The 21,384-nt window shown below is 38.6% G+C and overlaps 1 protein-coding gene across 5 annotated transcripts; it reads left to right on the forward strand.

Moving 5' to 3' along the window:
• Positions 1-83: 83 nt before the first annotated feature.
• Positions 84-19,922, forward strand: GEN1 (GEN1, Holliday junction 5' flap endonuclease). 5 transcript variants are annotated; one of them, XM_017745061.1, is made up of 15 exons: positions 84-402; positions 3,090-3,211; positions 3,299-3,496; positions 4,653-4,839; positions 6,215-6,391; positions 7,589-7,699; positions 9,652-9,725; positions 10,215-10,306; positions 11,128-11,278; positions 11,396-11,432; positions 11,529-11,609; positions 12,399-12,529; positions 15,314-15,375; positions 15,907-16,050; positions 16,275-19,922. In XM_017745061.1, exons 3-15 carry the CDS (start codon positions 3,336-3,338, stop codon positions 17,672-17,674), a joined length of 2,808 nt encoding a protein of 935 aa, XP_017600550.1. In that variant the 5' UTR covers positions 84-402; positions 3,090-3,211; positions 3,299-3,335; the 3' UTR covers positions 17,675-19,922. The 5 variants fall into 5 exon arrangements, with proteins under 5 accessions (XP_017600550.1, XP_017600552.1, XP_017600551.1 ...); XM_017745063.1 differs by lacking the exon at positions 3,090-3,211 and having other exon boundaries at positions 84-464; XM_017745062.1 differs by lacking the exon at positions 3,090-3,211.
• The last annotated feature ends 1,462 nt before the right edge of the window (positions 19,923-21,384 follow it).

The raw sequence follows: 21,384 nt of genomic DNA on the forward strand, positions 1-21,384 counted from the left end.
CGCCGCGAGCGCGGCGCCTGCGCGCTCCGGTCCCGCGGGGCCCGTTTCCGTGCGCGCGCCATTTTCGGGTGTGGGGGGGCGGAGCCGTCGCTCCTGTAGAGCGGGTCCGACCGAGCTCGGCGGCCTCGCACCGGGCTGTGAGTCCCAGCTCGTCCCAGCGGAGGCGGACCCGCTCCCGAGCCGAGGCTGAGCACCCCGCGGGGAGCTCGGGCACGCCTGTTCCTGTGGGCGCGGTGCGCGGGGAGCGCTGGCGCAGCGGGGCGGGAGTTTCAAACGCTGCGCGCGGGGAGCCCGCGCGTCCGGGCGCTTCGTGCTCGGGCTTGTGTTCATCCAGCGGGAAAAATCCGTAGGCGTTTGAGGAGGAAGCTGCAGATGCTGGAGCACGCCACTGCTGTCCTTTGGGTGCGCAGGTTTATTGGCAAAGCTGTGCTGGGGTAGCGCCGAAAGAGAGAGGAGGAGAGTTGGTAAAAACGTCTGGGCTTTCGTGTTTCCTCAGCCGTGTTTTTCCTTCTCCTCTTCTCTTTTCCTCCGCCTGTTTTTCCTCCTTTTTAAAGGCCTCCGGGTGAGACGTAAAGCATATGCATGGCGGTCTTTGCAAATTACCTTGGCAATGTGTGAAAGTATCTTTGTATGAATTGAATTTCAGCGTTAAATGCTTTCTGTAGTTATTTTTAAGTAACTGGCTTTTCTGGCTGTGTAAAAAACTTAGTAGAGCAGAACGTAGTCCTAAAACACGATATAAAACATAAAAGCTTTATAGCTTTAGCACATTCTGATCTAAAGAGACATTGAGAAGGTTTTGTAGGGGGGTGTTAATGTTTACTGTTAATGATCTTCAGTAATTTCTAATTATATGAAAATAAATCAAGTTCAGTCTTGCTTCTGTGGAAGTTGGCATCTCTTTGGGGTTGGAGGCTTGTGGTGAACGAAGTTCGTAAATAAAGTCCGAGTACACAGATCATTCATATTAAGAGTAGTTGAGCTATTTGTATTCAGAATCCGAATTTAAGTATTTTACAAAATAGACTCAAAGATAGCAAAGACTGGTAGGTCTTGGCAGGCTTTCATAACTCACCCTTAGATATATATTCAATGGGATATGAGAAACTTAAGTACTCAAATAGCTATACTTTATTACAATGAAAAAGTCAGCCATTTTTTTTTTTTCAACTTACATACTTTTTTAAAATTTGTAATCTAATGGAATGTAGGGTGTTTGCAGTGTATTTGTCTATCCCATTAACTGTCATGTGACACTCCATAACAATATTTAGAAACTAAAACTAACACAGTTGTTTTTTAAGAAATTGTATTGATGCAGACTGGCAGAAACCAAATGATAACACCAAAAAGGCAACTCCCTTTTTTGTTAGGTGTTCTCTCCGTGAAGCTGAGTCTTCTTCTTATTATTGTCTTCTTCTTATTGTGCTTGCCTTTTGGGAAGGTTTGGATGGGTATCTCCCCTGTGCATCAGGGAAATTGTTCATCCTGGACTTAAAGAAATTGTATTTGTATGCTTAATTTGTATTTTTAACTTATTGTATGGCTTGACGTATAACAACAAAAGCAATCCATTATTCTCTGTATGCATACAACTACAATGAGGTTGAGTGATTGTAGTAAAGAAATGGATTAGAGGCCTAAATTCTGTTGAAAGTAAATCTTAGCATGAGGACTTGGTTTAAAAACAACCTGGAATTGAATAGCTGCCTTGCTTTAAAGCCAAATTAGAGTATTAAAGAATGCGCCCTCCAAAGGCTGGCTGTTCTGACAGACTGTGGTGTTAAATATGAGCGACCACACAGTGGATTAGCTCCTCGTGTGTCTTGAGCAGATCTCTGAGAGCAGGTATGTCATCTAGTCTGATTTATTCAAAGGAGCATTTTAGTTTATCTGAGTATACAGTAGTGTCAAAATCACAAAGAAAAAACATTCCATGTTTTGTTTGATTTTTATATTCTAGTTTTGGGGGAGAAGAGAGAAAATAAATAAGCATGAGACAAACTTTGTACAGTAAGACAGTGCAGGAATTAATTGGTATTGTAAGGGGAGAAAGTTCTAAGAGTATATACTAGAGGCCTTGTGTAAAACCGGGAAGGTGTGAAAACCAGAAGAGTAAGGAAAACAGAAGAAATTGAGTGCATTAATGGGGTACCATGGAGAGTGGAGCTGTATAAGTAAAGTTAAGTAAGGTAAAGAAATATACTGCGTAGTGGGTGTATGTTTTCAACTAGCATGCATTATAAGTAGGGCTAGTTGCACGATACCAAAATTGACACAGTAAAACATAGGCACTGGTGTTTCTCTCCAATCACAGTGTTACAAATGTCAAAACTTCTGTTGGAAGGGTCAGTCAGAGGTCATCATGTTGTGTTGGCCCAATCCTGTTTAAGGGCTCTGTGATTGCCTGAAGTAGTAAATTTGGGTTCTGTGCCTGCCTTAAGTATATAATTTGTTCAGAAACATAACAATTTTCTGATGAATGTTGATATCCCTGGATAAGAAAGAGCTGTGCCATCCTGAGCCAGGCGTGCATGTTGGGTTTGTTGGGCGGAGCTATTCCCCAGGCATCCAGGGCCAGAATAAAGTAATGCCTTCTTACTAGTACTACGTTGGAGTTCTCGTCCCAAATTTCAGTGCCAATCACTGCTGATTCCCTGCTCAGAGAGGCTTCCACCAGCATTGGATTAAAGCAGTAGGACAGTATGCCAGCTGGATGCTAAAAATGTCTGCAACCTGTGAGCAGCCACTGCAATACCGTCATTCTTTTCTGAACTCCGGCTTGAATTTCCCCAGCCAGAATCTCTGGGTCTTGACCCTTCTTGTATCATCTTGGAATGCAAGGAAAGTTTAAATTCTGTTGTCATTGTAAATATTCCTCAAATAGCTGTAAGCTACTTCTGTTTGAACAGAAAATTTTAATGTGAATCCTACCTCAAATCAGGAAGTAATTCCTTCAAGAATCCAGTGTTTTTTAAATTAAACTTGGGTTGTGTGTATGTAAGGGACACATGAAACTTGGAAATTAGTATTTCTTCATTGTTTATTTTTTTTCTTTTCCTCAACCGAGTTTTTTTTTTTCTGTTCAGCTTACTAGTAATGCAACTGTTCAATCCAAAGAAGGTATTTAGTAATAAACTATCTGTGAACTGGAGTCACTACACTTAGAAGACTTGGTTGCAAGTGTTCTTGGATAATAAAAGTAGAACTGGTAATGACAAACATATTTCTTTTCAGAACCTCACATTCATAATACTTCATGTCATATTCTGAAACTTATTTTGTTTGGTCTTCACAGCTAAAATCTGCATTCTGACAACAAGGAAGCTGAAACTATGGGAGTGACTTATCTGTGGCAAATCCTTGAGCCTGTGAGACAGCCTGTCAACCTGAGTAGTCTCAGAGGGAAAACACTTGCTGTTGATTTAAGCTTGTGGGTTTGTGAAGCACAGACTGTTAAAAAGATGATTGGAGTAGTTACCAAGCCACATCTCAGGTATGATATCCATATAAATTTTTCGAGCCAAAAGTCTTGGAGGTGTATATTTTAAATATGCTACTTACTCGAAAGAGTTCTAAGAGTAGCTCTGAAATTCAGATGACTGGTGTTTTGATTCAGTTATTACTTATGCTACATATGTAAAGGGTTTGAAGTTCATTCTGAGTTGACTGCCATGTTGAATTAAATGTTTAAGTCATTCTTCAGGCATTTGACCAATCTTGAAGAAAATGTATATTTTTAATTTAAATTACTCACCCAAGGAATGAGCATATCTAAGCATCTATAACTTCAACTGCTGTTTTCCACATACAGTGCTGACAAAAATGAAAATATACATCAATTTTCATCAGTGCATTTTTTTTGAGAATTTGTGTTTTCGAGTAACTTAGTGTATGGATTGATTTTTTACATCATTTGTGAAAATAGAACTAACCTCAAAAGACCAGCTTACTGTTTTTTGCCAGTAGTAACTGTAAAATTAAATCTAGAGTAATCGTCTCTCTATGTTAGTCAAAGAGATATAAATGTTTGATCTACTCCTTTTGAAAGGGTGATACTGGAATTACTGGTGAAAGCATATGCTGTTTGATATGACTTCTGTTAATTTTACTGTTGTAGTCCAAATATTTATTACTTCAGCCTTGTAAAATCCCACCCATCTGTGGTGCTGTTTTGCATATGAAATAAACTGGCATGGTAATGGTATCTGTAAGTCTGTCCAATACCACAGCATTCAGGCACCCCTTCAGATGTACCTGTATTGATAGATTTGGGATTAATATTTGATATAAAAGAATCAATGTAAATATGTGTTTGGAAGCAGATTTTGGATATTGAATGTTTTTTTATTAAGCCTTTTAAGTTTGCTTACATCTTTATGCCCAGGAAAGATCTTTCCTGTCCTTTAGTGGTATTTTCTTGGGATTTTGTAAAGCTGCTAGAATTTCATAGTATGACAACTTCAACCAAAGACAGGAATATAGATCAAGGCTTTGTTTAGCTTGGGGGTGAGAAAACCATAAGAGGTGAAGACAATGCTAGGATTTTTCCAGAGGTAGGCTCAGGAAAATATAAGGGATATAAGGAAAATGTCTGAAGAAATCAGGCTTTACAAATAGTACAGCTTATGGAACACTTTGCTTTATTGCAGAAACCTATTTTTTCGGTTCTCTTTCTTTACATCAATGGGAATTAAACTAGTGTTTGTCATGGAAGGAGAGGCCCCCAGGTTGAAAGCAGACACCATGAGCAAGAGGAATGAGATGCGCTATGGACCTTCAAAGAAAGTTGGAGCTGCAAGAACAGGGAGATCTTTATTTAAAGCCATGTTAAAAGAGGTGAGGAACTGAGTGTTTAAGTATTTTTATTGTGATAGAAAGAAATCTTAACCAAATTAAATACAGGAACCTGAAATAATTAGTAGCATTTGTTACAACCCATCCCTGAAGGCCTGGTAACTGAGGTTCTTGTTAATAGATCCCGATCCTTTGGGGCAGATTAGGGTGAAATGACACTGAAAGACTGGTCTGTACATCTTTTACGTTGAGCCAGTTGTGTAAGGGAGGAAATCAGAACGATAAAAAGCATTATCCCACCTCACAGGATCTATTTATTTTTGGCCTCACCCAGCTCAAAAACCAGCTTGTTGCTAAACAAAGGTTGGTTTGTTGTGGTCATCCTCCCATGGTGGGTGTGCCCCCCTTCTGTCATACTGGATCAGAGATTTCACCAGCACACACCCAAAAACTCTCCTCTTCAGCTGGGGGGTGCAAACCTGGCCTCAGCACAGCACCTGCTGCTTTTGCAAATGGCCAATTGTTTGAGTCATTAACCCCTAACGTTTCGGTCTCTCACAGCTTTATTCACAGCAAATGTAAACAATATTTTGAGGTTTGAAGGAATGTGCACCTTTGAAGGCAGGCCTCACAGTATCTATTAAGTGTTGTAGAAGAGAAACAGTGTCAGAATAATTTTCTCATTCAACATGTCCCATGCATGTTGTGCTGTTGTGACTGACAACCATAATTGAGCATTTATTGCAAAATTTAACTTTACTGTTCTTTTATGGTGTTGATATCCATACTTCTTTGTATCCTCCCACTCCCATTAACCATTTTTGTCTATTCAGAATTTTATGAAGTGGAATTTATGGATATTCAGGGCTTCACTACACTGTATATACCAATTCATGTTTATTCTTAAATTCTAAAAAATTATTTTCTCTGAAATTTGTAAGTATGTATTGATGTGTCTTATACAGTGCCCCAGTCTTGGTAGGATGACAGCATCATACTTTAGTGCTTGATATTCTTGGGGAGTTTGGCACCTGTTGGAAGATGTCTGTTCTGGCTCAGCATTACTTCTTGACTGAGCAGCATTGCTTCACAAAGATAAATACTCCTTTGCTACACTTCTTCTGAAAACATCCTGAATATCTATTTACAATGAAAAGGTTTTTGTGAAGGGGTGCCCATTAATCATGCTGTGTTCAAGTCCTGTACTTAATACTTAGCTCTTTGTGCACATTTACTTTTCATTGTTACAAGAAACTAAACTATTTTTGCTGAATTAGTGCTTTCATTGATGTAGTGTTACATAGGCAGTGCAACACTAGCAGTTTTTATATGCACTTGTGTCTGAGAAAATGCATGCTAATAACTGAATTTAATAGCTCAGCATTCAGTGTCTTTCCTTTTGTCTTCCTTCTTTTAGTGTCTTGAACTGCTGGAGTGTTTAGGTGTCCCTTGGGTTCAAGCAGCTGGAGAAGCAGAGGCAATGTGTGCATACCTAAATGCAAAAGGACATGTTGATGGCTGCATTACCAATGATGGAGATGTTTTCTTGTATGGAGCTCAAACAGTTTATAGGAACTTTGCCATGAATGCTAAGGTAATGTACCTCACCCTGTTCCCGTCCTTGCTATAGACTCATTATAGAAACATAAACAGAAAGAAAGGGACTTTAATAACATCTAAGCATTTTTTTTCAACTTACCTTACAGTATCTGGGTTTGTTTAAAATGAAAAAAAATGCTTAGATGTTATTAAACTTACCTTACAGTATCTGGGTTTGTTTAAAATAAATTTGATTCATTGGTAATTCTTGTATTGGCTAGGAGAGCAAAACGACCGAGACCAGGGTAATATTGCCTGTGTTTGTAGTACCCTGTGGTGTCTCTCATAAAGCTAAATAGCAAACTTTTCCTGTTTCCTTCTTTACAGTGGAGAAGTTGAGTGAAGTAGTTGCTTCTTAGAAATTTTACCCTTAGGTCATATGGGAGTGGTCAGCCTCCTGGGTCTAATTAATGTTCCCATACTTGCATCTTACAGGTTCATTTTAATATGAATATACTTGTAATTAATTCTGTTCATCCCTATTGAACATGAATAGGGTAGGGATTGTACATCAATTGTTGTGGTCATTCAAAAACCTAAATAATTTATGGCCTTGAGCTGAAGTGTTCATTTGTTAAGAATACAATTTTCCAGAACTGGTGAAAGGCTAGCCCAAATTTCTGTAATTTATAATGCTCATCTAAAAGACTTGTTGAGAAAACACTTCAGAGATATGAGAAAATCAATAGAACAAAAGAAGTGCACTACAAATTTTTAAAAAAACTACTAACTCTTTAAAAAATAGTTAAAGTTGATGGAAGGTTATTTGCTTTAGAGACACCATGTTTGAGTTCTTCCTTGACCTGGTTCCTTCATTCCGCCTCTTTGCAATTTATCACCAACAATGAAGGCAAGCACAGTCTTTCAGCTGTACTTACTTACTTATATAAATAAGCATAAAACAATAATTTGTGAGTGTGTGCCTGTCAGGGCCATCTGTTCTAGAAAAATGGATCACTTTGGGTTGTTGGTTTGTGTGGGGATTTTTTTTGTCATTTTTGAGGAAGAGGCGATGGCCTATGTTTTGATTCATGTTAATCAAGTTTTCATTTTGGTTTTGAGTCCCTCTACCCTTCAAAGATTCCTTTGGTGTGCGTGAATAGGGGTGAGTAAGCAATCACAACTGAACGTGATTCAGGACAGTTCCTTCCCTGATGTAACAGAAATAACGTGCAATAAATTTCTCTTGCAGGATCCGCATCTTGACTGTTACACAATGTCCTCTGTTAAGGAGAAACTTGGTTGTGACAGAGAATCTTTGATTGGGCTAGCAGTTCTTCTGGGCTGTGATTATCTTCCAAAGGTAAGCAATACAATTATTTTTTATTAGGTGCTTACACTGTCTTGAAAAACAACAAAGTGTATCAAGGGGGATGCGTATGCTGGCAAAGCTGTATGCAATGCCAGATTACTGAGATCCAGTAGAATATGTGTAGTAAGTCGCTGTAAATTCTATTTGTGAAAGGCTAAAGATATTCAAAATGGTTCATGAACATCAGTCTTTCTAAGACTGTTTTGTATTGTTCCAAACCTTTCTTATAATGGAAGTGAAGGCAAAAGTTCAGATGCTGATTACATTGAGCCAGAGTGTGAGATCTCCATTGTTTGTGAGGATGCTTTGTAACAAATCATATACAAGTGCATCCCTGGCAGAGTAGCCGTGGAAAATGAGAAAAAATGGCTTTGTCTGTGCTGTTTGGAGGACTTAGTAGTGATGGTTTTGAGCTATAGTTATTAGTAAAGGCGGTTCTGGATGCAATTTGGATGTATTCCTGTTCCATTGTTTGTAAATATATAATTTACAAACAATTCGAAGTCATCTTTGAAAGTCTCTCTAATTAATCGAGAGGAATCTCACTCATTACTTCTCCCCTTTTTTCTTTCTTTCTTTCCTGTAAACTCTTGAATTCTTTTTTGAGACTTTGAACAGAAGCTATTGTAATGCTATTTGAAAGGGAAAAGAAGTGGGATGAAACTTGATTTCCGTACACTTTATCATGTAGTGACTTCAGGCAGTGGTTGCTCCCAGTCAGGCTTACAGTGGATATCTAGTTATTCTTAAGTAATTGTGTCCCAGTTTGATAAAACTGTCCTTTAAACAACTGATACTGCTGGAAAAACACACACCTTTCATTATTTTTGCAGGGACGTTTGTTTTGGGTTTTTTTTTTTTTTAATTTTGCTTCTGTTATAGGAATCTTTAAATAGTTTGTTACTACTGTGTAAAGAGAGGGAGTAAAAAAAAAACGGTGGATAATCAGTGGTTATTGTGCCAAAGCTGCTCCTGGAATGCCAGGTTCTTATATAGTCCTAAAGTGTCACAATTATGTCAGATAGGTCCTTTGAGTTATTGCAGCTCAGCAAAGTAGATGAAGACAGAAATTTATAAGGAAAGCTGAATTACAGGAGTGCTTTGGGAATGGAGACTGGAAGAACAGGTAAATGAGAATATCATGCTATAATTGCACTTATTTTGTTGAAAATACATCAAAACAATGCTTTCCTTGCAGAAGCTGAATATCTGATTCTACTTGAATGACTGACTGTAGTCCAATGAGGACTTGGTTTGGAATGTAGATTTATTTTCTGTGGTTGCATGTATTCAGTTCTGCCATTACAGCTGAACAAGTATAGATCTATTTGTAATGATGATGTAGGAAGTACACTCAATACAATCTTTATATATACTGTAATATATATGCTTTACTGATTCTTGGCAAAATAGGGTAAAGATGGAAAGAAGAACTGGAAAGCAGTATGTGTGTTTTACATCATAGACTGAATTTGGGTCAGAAGGCACCTCTGAAATTCACTTAGTCCAACTCCCCTGTACTGAGCAGGGACATCTTCAGTTAAACCAGGTCACTCAGAGCCCCATTCCAACCCGACCTTTGAATGTTTCCAGAATGGGGCATCCACCACCTCTCTGGGCAACCTGTGCCAGTGTTTCACCACTTCACTGTAACTTCTCTAGTCTGAATCTTCTATTTTATTACTACTTTCTCCTTCTTTCTTTGCCTTGTTTTATCTAGGGTGCTATTGAGCATAAGAACAGCTTGTGTGTTACGCTGGCGGTACAACTGTAATTTGTCGCCTTCTCTGCCCTTAGAACTTGGTCAAAAATATTTTTCTCAATTTATTTTCAACATCTGGAATCGCTTTTTGTCATTTCTCTACATAATGTTATAAAGATGTTTTTTGTGCAAATATGTATATTTTATTTGTAATTAAATAATGTTTTGTGTTTCTCTGTAGGGGGTTCCAGGAGTTGGGAAGGAACAAGCTTTAAAGTTAATTGAAACTCTGCGAGGTCAAAACTTACTGCAAAGGTAAAATGGAAAGTTACGTAAGTACATTTTTATTCAAAGACTAAGTAGTATGTACTTCAGCTCCAGGACAATATTTGTAATACTTTAATTTAAGGGTGATATTACCACATTCCTTACCTTGTGTTTGCTAAAGGAGTTGGGTGTTTTGCTCGGCAAGTCTTTTACTTGTTTTAAACATCAGCTGGCTCCTAGCTCTTTACCTAGCAGGTATATGTTGATATATTGGAGTGAAAGTTGTAGGGACTGATGAGAGACTTTTAATTGGGTTGTGAATAAGGATTTGAGATACCAAGTGCTTTCTGTGTTTGTTATCATAATGTGTGTGTCAATACTAGAAATCCAATATAATGTACTTAAAAGAACCCTGTTTCATAGGTTGGAAAACTGTTTCTTGGATAGATGCTTGAGAAGTATAAAGAGATTATTTTTCAGTGTTTCAAATGGGAAAGTTAAAAATATTTCTTGATCCTTTTAACATCATCCTTTTAGGTTTGAGCAGTGGAAGGAACAATTTCAGTGTGATGATAATCCACCTTTGGTTGTTAAAAGGGTAATTCACTGTTCAGAGTGCCATCATCCAGGTCAGTGTGAAAAGAGTTGAGTTGTACTTTTAGCCTAATTGTTTACTTTTTGTTATAGGGTGAGGGTGATGGATTTTCTTTGTTTTATTGGGTTGTGGAGTTTTTTACTACTAGAAATAAAAATGCTTTTCAGCTTCCATCTTCACATTTTCAATGTTGTATATATGTACCCTTATATTAACACTTTCAAGGCTTGGGTCTACTTTTTTTCAAATGTGAAACTAGTTGGCAGCAGATGGAACGTTATCACAATGCTGTTGTGGGATCCCAGATGTTTACCTTCTTAATATGATCAGTAAAGAAAGCATGTTATACTTTATACTGCTCAGCAGCTATTTCTTTTGTTGCCTGAATTGGTCCTACATCAAGAGGACCTAATCTCATTAGCATTGATGAGGTTTGCAGCAGTGTTTTCTTAAAAAGAAATTAATCCCAAGGGCCTTCATTTTGGTATCATCTCTTTGATCAGTGAACTCATTCAAACCCATCATTTGGCAAAGGAGAAGCGTGATTCAAATATATTACTTACATGTGTTTTCCAGGTTATCACACGTTACTTCTGTAGTTTTTAGATAATAACTTGTCAGCTTAAGATCTGGAACTGTTGAGGGAAGAAGTCTTCAGAAAAATAGAAGCCTGCATGTCGTTTTCAGTTTTTACTGTAGATCCATAAATGCAGCTAATGCACTCAGATCTGCTTACAACTGCTATTCACATCGGATTCATACGTGTTCTGAGCTTTATATTTGTGATACTGACTTTATAGGTTTGGAGATTTTGGAAAGCCCTTTTCTCCTCACTTCGTGTGTCTGTTGCTACAGGATCTTACAAGGAACATGAGCACAATGGATGTAAATTCTGTGAAACTGTGAGATGCTGCAAACCCAGTGACTCCAAACACTGCTGCCCTTGTGCATGGCATCAGTTGGAGCGAGTGAAACAAGCAAATGCAGTGGAGGACAGTATCAGAAAGTAGGAATGGCCTGAAAATTTAACTGCTTTTCCCTGCATTTGTGTGCAGGGTGAGCATTTATGTTCTACATTTTTCCCATTTGCCTTCAGTACCTAACACATTTGTTTTACCTGCAGAAAAGCCAAGAGTTGTGAGGGCTTTCCATTCTCTGAGGTAACAAACAAGCCTACTTAAATTTTTTTAATCGATTAGTTGAAATTTCAGTTTTCTGCCCTTTCCTAAGCTGTCTCTTTTATGTTTTATCTCAAGGTTATCCAAGAGTTTCTTGTAAACAAGAACAAATTGATCAGCATAAAGGAATGTCGAAGGCCAAATTTATTGTCCTTTCAGGTATATAACAAAATATTGGATATTCTGCTTTGTAGCCTTTTGTTTATTACTAAGGAAGGCATCTGTGATAATTGTGATATTCATTGGTAATTTTACTTTAAATAAGAATTAAAGAATCTTGCTACAACATCTTAGTATACCTCACTGTTCTGAAAGCCTAAAATTGAAGACTTTGGAAAAAATCAGTTGCTGTAAATAGGTGGATAGAAAAGTGGAATGAAGAGAAAGCTCATTTGTGTTTGTTTTTCAGTGTCCAATATATTACTAGAAGGGGGTGAGGGTATTAATATATGCACATTAGCATTGTTTTCTAGGAAGACTTTTTACTTGGTTTTATTGGCAAAATCAGATCCCTTACGGTGTTTCATTTTTTGGGATTGATGGCAGTGTAAGAGTTATGGGTAGTATAGTAGACCACAGTTAAACAATGTGGCTTTAATGAGAGTCCATGTTCATTCTCTCACATGTGAAATCTCTAACTTTCACAGCTCCTTGCAGAGCTGATGTGAGTCTGACAAGGTGTTTAACAACTGTCTTATCCCTTCTGCTGCCACCACACAACTGTTCCCTTGGCTTGTTACTGACAGCTGATGAATGTGCCCTGGTAGGGATGGCTGTTCCCTCCCTTGGCAGTGAGGTATCATTGGGCATTACACTAATGTATAAAAGCACCCCAGGTATTTTAATTATTTATTCTGGTGTCCCAACTACATAACTGTCTAAGCATGATATCTAACAAAATAAAGAAAGGTTTAAAGTTTGTTTTTGGGTTTTTTTGTATATGAACAGATATTTGCTTCAGAAAAAATGGAATGGACCAAACATTATGCTTGTAAGAAGCTGTTAGGACTGTTGACATGTTATGATATGATCCAGAGAAAATCTGGATACATTGACTCAAAGCAGCTGCAGGCAATACGGTAATGTAGCTTGATTACTTGAACTTAATATGTTTACTTCTGCTGACAGAGCAAAACCACAAGGTTTTTTTCCATCTTTGTTTCAACCTTTCTGCTTGTTTTGAATAGAGGTTAAAAATTCACATCAGTGCACCAATCCTACTACTGCTGCACAAAGTAATAAATACATAGAGAAGTTTCCTTTCATTCTAACTGGCAGTGCTTTTGTTCTATGCTTGCTCCTTGTTCCTCTTCCTTGGATCTGCCTAGGTCCTCTGCTCAGGTTCTTAGCAGAAGTTTAATTCAATTCTGTGTCTCAAAGTAAGAGCTCAGGCTTAGAAATGAGCATCTGCAGATTCAGTCATAGTCTCTGATTGCTTATCAGACCTACCAGCTGTCATTGTATTATGTGTCAAAAACAACATTTCATTGAGGACTGCTGCATTTAGGAATGTAAAAATGGCCAAGTATACTGTTACTAAAAATGGACATGCAGGGGAAAAAAGCAAGATAAACATGTAATTATGTTCTCCCAGAATAATAATTCCCACCATCCAGGTTTCTGTTACTCAGGAATTTTCTGAGTTGTAATTAGTATTTTCTTATTCTATCAGCCCTCAATGTAATTTATTTTTTTAATGATCTAATCTTTTCTTAAACTTAAGTAAACTTCTAGAATCTATAGTATCTCTTAGCAGATCTGAACTTCACTGTGTGAAGGGAATTGTGACTTTAACTTTATCTGATGGTTTCATTTCTCAAATGAAACCCAAATTCCCTCTGCTCCCCTAATTCTTTTGTTGGAACAAGGTTAGTAGTTTTTCCATGCTGGTCAAGATTTTTAGACATTAATTGTAGGAGGACAGGAGGACAGTCAATAGTGGTGTGATAGTATCTCTTCTGGGTTGATGCATCATAGTCTTGAATTATTACTTCCAGAGATGCTGTTCTATTCAGCGTTACCTTTCAAAAGAATGGGGAGACTGGTTGGGGGATGCTTTTTAAATAGATTGGCAAGATAAATTACCAGCATTTACCTCGATGAATGAACTCATTGGCATTCTCTGTTTATAACACTTTTTAGTGTCTCAAGAGTTTAAAAGACAATGCGTACTCTCAAAGATTTCTTTTGTTAACAAGTGTTTAAAAATGCAGAGGATGTAGATAGTCTTTAGAAAAATCTCATAGTGGCTGTCCCTGGTCAGTTCAAGTTCTCTCTCTCCTCATGTTCTCACACAAAAGATATAAATGACCCTTTCTGGTCATTCAAAAAATTACTGTCCAGGGCCACAGCTTTCTCTGCCATTAGTATCTTAAAATCAGAGAATCATTTAATTTGGAGAAGTCCAACCATTAACCTGACACTGACAAGTCCATCACTAAACCATGTCCCTCAGTGCCACATCTACACATCTCTGGGGATGGTGGTTCAACCACTTCCCTGGGCAGTTTGTTCCAATGTTTGACAGCCCTCTCCGTGAAGAAATTTTTCTTACTATCCAATCCAGTCCTCCCCTGGTACAGCTTAGGCCGTTTCCTTTGTCTTATCACTTGTACTTGAGAGAAGAGACTGACCCCCACCTGGCTGCAACCTCCTTTCAGGCAGTTGCAGAGAGCCGTAAGGTGCCCCTGGACTAAACACCTCCAGCTTCCTCAGCTGCTCCTTTCATACTTGTGCTCCAGACCCTTCATCACTTCCATTGTCCTTCCCTGCACGCACTTCAGCCCCTCCAGTACCACCCCTTCTTGTGGTGAGGGGCCCAGAAATGGACACAGGATTTGAGGTGTGGCCTCACCAGTGCCACCAAGTACAGGGGGACTGTCACTGCCCTGGTCCCGCTGGCCACACTATTGCTGATATAGGCCAGGTGCCATTGGCCTTCTTGGCCACCTCAGCACACCTGGCTCGTGTTCAGCTGCTGTTGACCAACACCTCCATATCCTTTTCCTCTTGGTCACTTGCCAGCCACTCTTCCCCAGCCTGTAGCACTGCAGGGGTTGTTGTGACCCAAGGGTGAGACCTGGCACTTGGCCTTGTTGAACCTCACACCATTGGCCTCAGCATCAATGCAGCCTGTCCAGATCCTTCTGCAGACCCTTCCTGCCCTCCAGCAGATCAACACTCCCACTCAACTTGGTGTCATCTGTGAACTGGCTGAGGGTGACCTTGATCCCCTCATCCAGATCGCTGATAAAGACATTAAATAAGACTGGCCCCAGTATTGAGCCCTGGGGAGCCCCATCAGTGATTGGCCTCCAGCTGGAGGTAACTCCACTCACCACCCTTCTCTGGGCCTTACCATCCAAACAGTTCTTAACCCAGTGCACCTATCCCAGCCATGAGCAGCCAGTTTCCTCCGGAGAAAGCTGTGGGAAATGGCATCAAATGTTTTACTGAAGTCTAGGCAGATGACATCCACAGCCTTTCCCTTATCCCCTTGAGTGGGTCACCCAGTCAAAGAAGGAGAACAGGTTGGTCAAGCAGGATCTGCGTTTCAGGCAGGTCAGCTGAAGATACTAAACCTAATGTTTGTAGAAGTCTGCATTATGTTTGTCTGTTACAGAAGCGCTTTTTTATTTTGTGTAAATGGTCTTATGAGTGTTAAAAGAAATAAAAATGTTTCAGTGCTCAAGTCTGTAGTCCAAATTTCACTGTATACAGAGTAGTGTATTTTTTTAAAAGGTGTAGTAATCTCAGTTTCACGAGAAGATTTTTTTCTCTGAATCATTCCAAAATAGAATATTGAAATATGTTTGTATTCAAGTCTAGATTTCGATCATTTAATGGACTTTCTCTTCTTACAGGATTGTTAAGACACGTATTAAAAATGGAATTCCTTGTTTTGAAATTGAATGGCAAAAACCAGGTGGGTCTGATTTCTGTGTACATTATGGGACAAAACAGCTCATAGAAAAAGGTAAAATCAAGCTTTAAAGAGGACAAGAGTTTGGCAGCACTCTGAGGCAGTAAAATGTGGGTGAGATTGGAAACTGTTCTCTGGAAACAACAGAAAATGTGCATCAAATTTCACATACCCTGAAAGTAAAAGCAATGCTTTAAAGAGGAAAAAAAAGCACCTAGAAAGCAAGGGTCTCAGTCTTCAGCTACTTTTTCTGGTACATGTTAATAAGATCTGAACTGTGTATTTCATACTTTATTTCACTATTTACCTGAAGCTGTCACTATTTACTAGCTAGAAAATTTTCTATGCTGCCAGACTCCTCCCTGTAGTGTGTCCATTTGTACCAGGACACTGGCAGGAAGAAAAAGACTTCACTTGTAGGTAAATCTCAATTATCATACTATTCTTTGTACTCAAATCTGTGCTGTTTGGTTTTTCATTCCCTGCTTTGATGTGTGTATATTCATATCAAAAGTACATTCATTATTTTTTCAGAACATTATGTTGATCCAGAAGATGAGCCTGTGGAGTTGTTTGTAGTCACAGTAGAAGAAGAGTCTTTGTTTCAGGCTGCTTATCCTGATATTGTTGCCCTCTATCAAGAGGAAAAGTCAGAAGTTCTTCAGAAGAAACAGAAAAGTAAGTCCAGGAGCTTATTTCTTATGAATTTTTGGGTCTTGCCAGAATGCAAAAAAGCGGAAGACATTTCTTCCACTCCTGAACAATATCCTGCCAAAACAAGATGAGGTCATGATACCTTGCAAGGACTATGCTTTAATCTTACTATTCTATACTTTAGCACTAAGAAACTTGAACTGTGATTTATGTGCTATTCAAAGTGCACTTTTTATTTTTTTTTTCAGAAAGGAAAAACAGACCAGAAGGAAAGGAATTACCAAATGCTTGTGATGAAGTTACCAATCTTCTGTCTCAAATTAATTTAAAGCCGACAAACAGAATTCTTCCTGTGAAACACTCCATGTCAAATACAAAAGCTCCCTCAGAAGACCAGACCCAGCAGAGAAGTACTGGATCAAAAGATGCAGCATTAGCTGCAGCTTCCTGCCTAACAGCAGTTCACATGCCAGCATCAGCTGCTCTTGCTGACTCATCTGTGCCCTCACAAAGCACTAAATATTCAGAGATATCATCCTCTGTACCAGCTGGTCTGCAGCTGAGCAGTACTGATGGGAAAGGAACCTCCTTCAGCACTTCACCAGCCCGTGGGGGTGATGACCATGATCCAGCAGTTGACTTAACCACATGCATAAAACACTCACATCCACTAGGTCATGAAACAGTAAGAAATAGCTCAGAATATTCTGATGTTACACAGTCTGATATGCATTCAGGTAGTGAAGATGATTTGTTTTCAAATGATGCTATGGGACAACTTCAGGAGTGGTCTTTAAGTGAGCGAATACTGAAGAAGGCTCCCATTCCCTCACAGCCTTTGTCTGAAGATGTAACGCAACTGGAGTCTTTGAAATGTTTTAAACAAACAAAAGAAACATTGCATCTGGGTAGGAATTACGTCTCTTCCTCATGTCAGTTAAATAAACCAGTGCAGGAAAGTAAAAATGTTCTCTCAGAAAACTCTGCAAGTGAATCCAGCGTGCATATCTATCCAGATGAGTACAAAAAAGCTGACATCCTGGCTGACATGGTGCAAAAAGGCCCTTACATAAGCAGTTCAACATCTCTAGCCTTCAGTGGGCGAACAACAGAGACACTTCTTCCTGGGTGTGACATGCTTCCAGCATCTCAAAAGCCAGCAGATGCAACTGGCTGTCACATTAAAGAAGCTTGTATTGAAACTACTTGGAAAGCTTCTTCTAAAAAGAGTGTCTGTCAGAACAGATGCTCTTCTAGCGAAGACAGTGATGAGGGGCATGTGGATAAAATCCTGATTTATGAGCAGCAGAAAAGGCAACTGAACCCTGCCCAGTTTAAAAAATGTTTTACAAAGAAATGGAGTAGTGTTGTTACTAGCAAAAGGACAAACAGTGACTCAGCCCTTACAATTAAGGGGAAGAAGAAAACTACCAGTTTAAAGAAAGATGTTAATAGCTTCTCAGTTCAGGTATCTCCAAAACCATCCTCTGTACAGGAAGTTAATTGTTCCCAAAGTCCAGAGCAACCAGTTGAGAGATTGGGTTCTGATCCCACACAGCAAGACAAAAGGGCTGTTCTGAATTATGCATGGGCAGACAGTCCCCTTCCCCTGTCTGAAAGACTGAAAGGAAGAATCAAAATCAATTAGGCTTTCCATAAAATAGATTATGGTAACAATTAATTATCAGTTAACTATCAGTTAACTGTCAGTTCTTGAAGAGTTCTTTCCTGAAGTTTCTGCAGTATGCTCTATCAATTTTATGTGGACACAGTTTTGATGAATAGGAAGTGCTGTCACTGGAGCTGAAGTTTGAAACTATCATGTTAACAAGAGTACCAAACAGTTGATTGTAGGCAAGTAGCAGTTATTCTGGCCGTATTTACATTCTGAACTTGATACATAAGCATCAGGATGCAATATGCAAGGATGAGGGAGATTTATTTAAGAAATAAGGGTGTTTTTCCCAACCAATTGTGAGGATTTTGTGTACAGCTGTTAGTCTTGCTTATAAACACACTTGCTAGAATAGTGCCTACAGTGCTGTTGGATACTCTAAATAAGACAAAGTGATGCAGCATTTTTAACTGAAATTCTCCATTCTGCTCCACTAACTTAATTTTTGCAAATTTTGAAATGGGTTTTGAAATCCTGTGTTTCTGGTTGTGTTGACAATCTCTGAAGAACCAAATAGAGACACACAGCAGATGTGCCTTGCACAGTAGCTAAATTTGCATCTCCCATGCCCCATAATAAGCTGTTCTTTGGGGGTGTGCCTCTTCCAAAGGGTGGAATAAACCATGAAAAGATACTCTGGTTTTATAGCTATCATATCTAAGGAGATTTGATGACTGTTTTAATTAATCAGTTACAGTTTAAGGCATTTTTTCTTAAAGAAGGTAGAAATCCCATCTAACTTGCACTTCAATTCATAACAGAGTGAAAGTTAAGTTACAGAAAAATCTAATTATCATATTGCAAATTCTTTGAATAATATCATGTAAATGTTTGGGGTTTTTTTAAAAGAGGAGACCTGAGTACAATTATAGTTTTGAAGGTGCTCTTCCTGCCTCTTTATTATAGAAGCAATCTCTGTTCATACACCAAAAAAAGTTGTCTTCAACTGCCTGTTGAAGGAATGCCTCCTTGTCTATATTTCTTTGTAACTCTTTCTGTGCACCAGCCAGAAGGAAGATTGCTCTTGCCAAGATATATTGTTAACAAGAGAAAAAGTATTGGAAACTTATTTTCAGTTTTGGAGATGGTCTTTCGTTTGTGGAGACTCTAAAGCACCCAGCTGGAAGAATAGTATTGTGAAGGAGAGTAAGAGTCACCTGGGAACTGGAAATGGAGAGATTCATAGCATGACAGAATGGTTTGGGTTGGAAGGGACCTGAAAATCATCTAGTTCCAACCCCTGTGCCATGGGCAGGGAGCCATTCCTTATCAGAGAGATCTGAGTGGGGGGTATTTTGTGGAAAAACATTGTTCTCAGTTATGTATAATTTTTTTTTTCTTGCTGATGATTTTGAATACTGAAAGTTGAAATCAAGAGTTTAAATTTTCATTAATAAAGATGCCAACATCACATGAACAACCTAAATTTTGTTCCGTCCCAGGGTATGGGAATGTGCTCTTTTGTTGGGGGATCATTCCATTTCACCCACAATGTGGAGATATCTGTGGTTTAGCGCTTTCTTTAGAACTGGGGAGTGAGAGTAGTTTTTGGAGGGAATTTGCTTTGCTTTCCAAATCTGCTTGGGATGACTGCTTTAAAGGATGAGGAGATGAAAATACTGTGCCAGAATTATGACTAGTTCATATTTTGTGGATGATTGAAGTCAGAAATGAGATATAAGATATTAAGGACTGCAGAGGAAAAGATGTTATGTTGCTGATTTTTCCTACTAATTAATCTGGTTTCACAAGTCCAGTTCAAGCATGAAAAGCAGAAAATTTTCAATTTTTTTCATATGGAATGCATCCAAATTTTGTGCCAGTTTCCTGCCACTAGAGAAGCAGCAACAGATGTGAAAAAACAACTGTGTATGATGCTCCCTCTATTTAGGCTGTAGCTGCTCATTGCAGAAAATAAAAACATTTATCATTGGGGGTGACTATTGCTTGAATTAAACTTGTGATTCATTACAGAAGGGTAATTAAAGTTTTTAAAGTGTTTTGGTTTCTCATCTTTATGTAATTTACTCAGTCTAAGGATTAGGGATGATTTTTCTTTGGAGCTTTTTACTCTGCTGACTGCTTTGCAACATCTCACACTTGTGAGAATGATGTTTAAATAAATTGAGGGGGTTTAAGGTAACTTTCTTCTGCAGGGAATATTTCTACAGGATTATGTTAAACTGCCTGTAAGAATAAATCAATTGATGCATCAACCTCATGAGCCTGAACAGATTTTCATTTATCATCTTTCCTGATCTGTCTGAATTGACTTTACCAGGTGCTTCATAAAAAGGAATAAAGGTGTACCTACTATGGAGGTGAGGCAGGTAAGGGGCTCATCGTTCTTGAAGTAGTTTTCTGAAAGGTTTTCTGCACAACTACTGTCCCAGCCCGAGTACTTTACCTGATTTGTCACTCCACATGCCGGCATCCCTCTAGCTTGAATGATGCTCACAGAGATACAGAGCAGAGCTGTAGGTTCTATCTTAGTGGTATAAATACCATTATTTCCACTTATAAACAGTATTAAACATTAAATGCAGCTCATTTGTTTAGCATATCTTGACAAAGACAACTGTTTACTTGGCTTTGTTTAGGATTGTAGCTCACTATTTCAGGTCCACAATCACCAAGAAAGGAAAATAAATGCTGTTTACATGGAATACATACATAGAGAGCTAGAAAAAAAAAAATTAAAAGACCATCTCTCAATGTCTCTGTATCCCACTCACATTTTCCCATTGGTAGAGAGTACTGAAATACTTATCCACGTGTGAACCTGCTTAACAAACACAAAAATTTGACAAATGCAATAAATCTTTTGCTAGTTAGCCAAGAAATTTCCTAATTTGAGACAGGGATTATTTAACTTTTAGGATCTGCACAGCCTTGGCTCTTATTTAAAGGAAGACGCTTGGAAATGGAGTGGCAAAAGAGACTAATGGCAGCTGTTAGTTGAGACAAGATACTCTTTTCATGTCTAAAAAGGTGTCAGGCCCTGCCATATTATAACAGCAGATAAAAGGAAACTGCAGTTGGAATATTACTGGGAGTTGTTGTAAACCCAAGTGCTACTGACAAAACCGTAAACTCGGTGCTAGATTTAGCGCTTTTTCCTTCAGGAAACAAAACACTTTAACTGTTTCAAGAAAACAAAATTACAATGGGTGACAGAACCACTCTGCACAGTTCTGCTCATGAATCCTGCACTGTAGCTACTATCAGTACTGAATTTAAGATTAATCCACATATGAAACTTTAAAAGCTCTTTAAACCCAAGCCTTGTCTCCACCCCTGCCCCAATTTCCCTTGACCAAGTTCAGAGGTTTTGTCACCTCAGAGACTGAGCATAACTGGAGAAAGGGACCTACCTTTGAAAATCTTGTTCATTAAAAACAGCTACCCCTACTAAAATACCTAATGGATATTTAATTTTCATTACCTGCCTGAATAAAAATCAGTTAAGGAGAAGTTGTTAATCAGGAATATTTTTAATGCTAACATAGTGTAGAAGTAAATCTACATTAGTATTTGTTATTTTAATATCTTATTTTAAAATGCAATTTGCTCTGCTAGAGCACCTCTGCAGCCAAGCTTGAAGCCCAGTTAGCTGTCCCACCAAATATTTTTAACAAAGGTTGGATCTGTGGTAAATTTTGGGTGTTCTTTGGCACATGGTA

Source organism: Corvus brachyrhynchos, unplaced genomic scaffold (genome assembly GCF_000691975.1).
Source record: "Corvus brachyrhynchos isolate BGI_N302 unplaced genomic scaffold, ASM69197v1 scaffold116, whole genome shotgun sequence".
Classification (NCBI taxonomy): Eukaryota; Metazoa; Chordata; class Aves; order Passeriformes; family Corvidae; genus Corvus; species Corvus brachyrhynchos.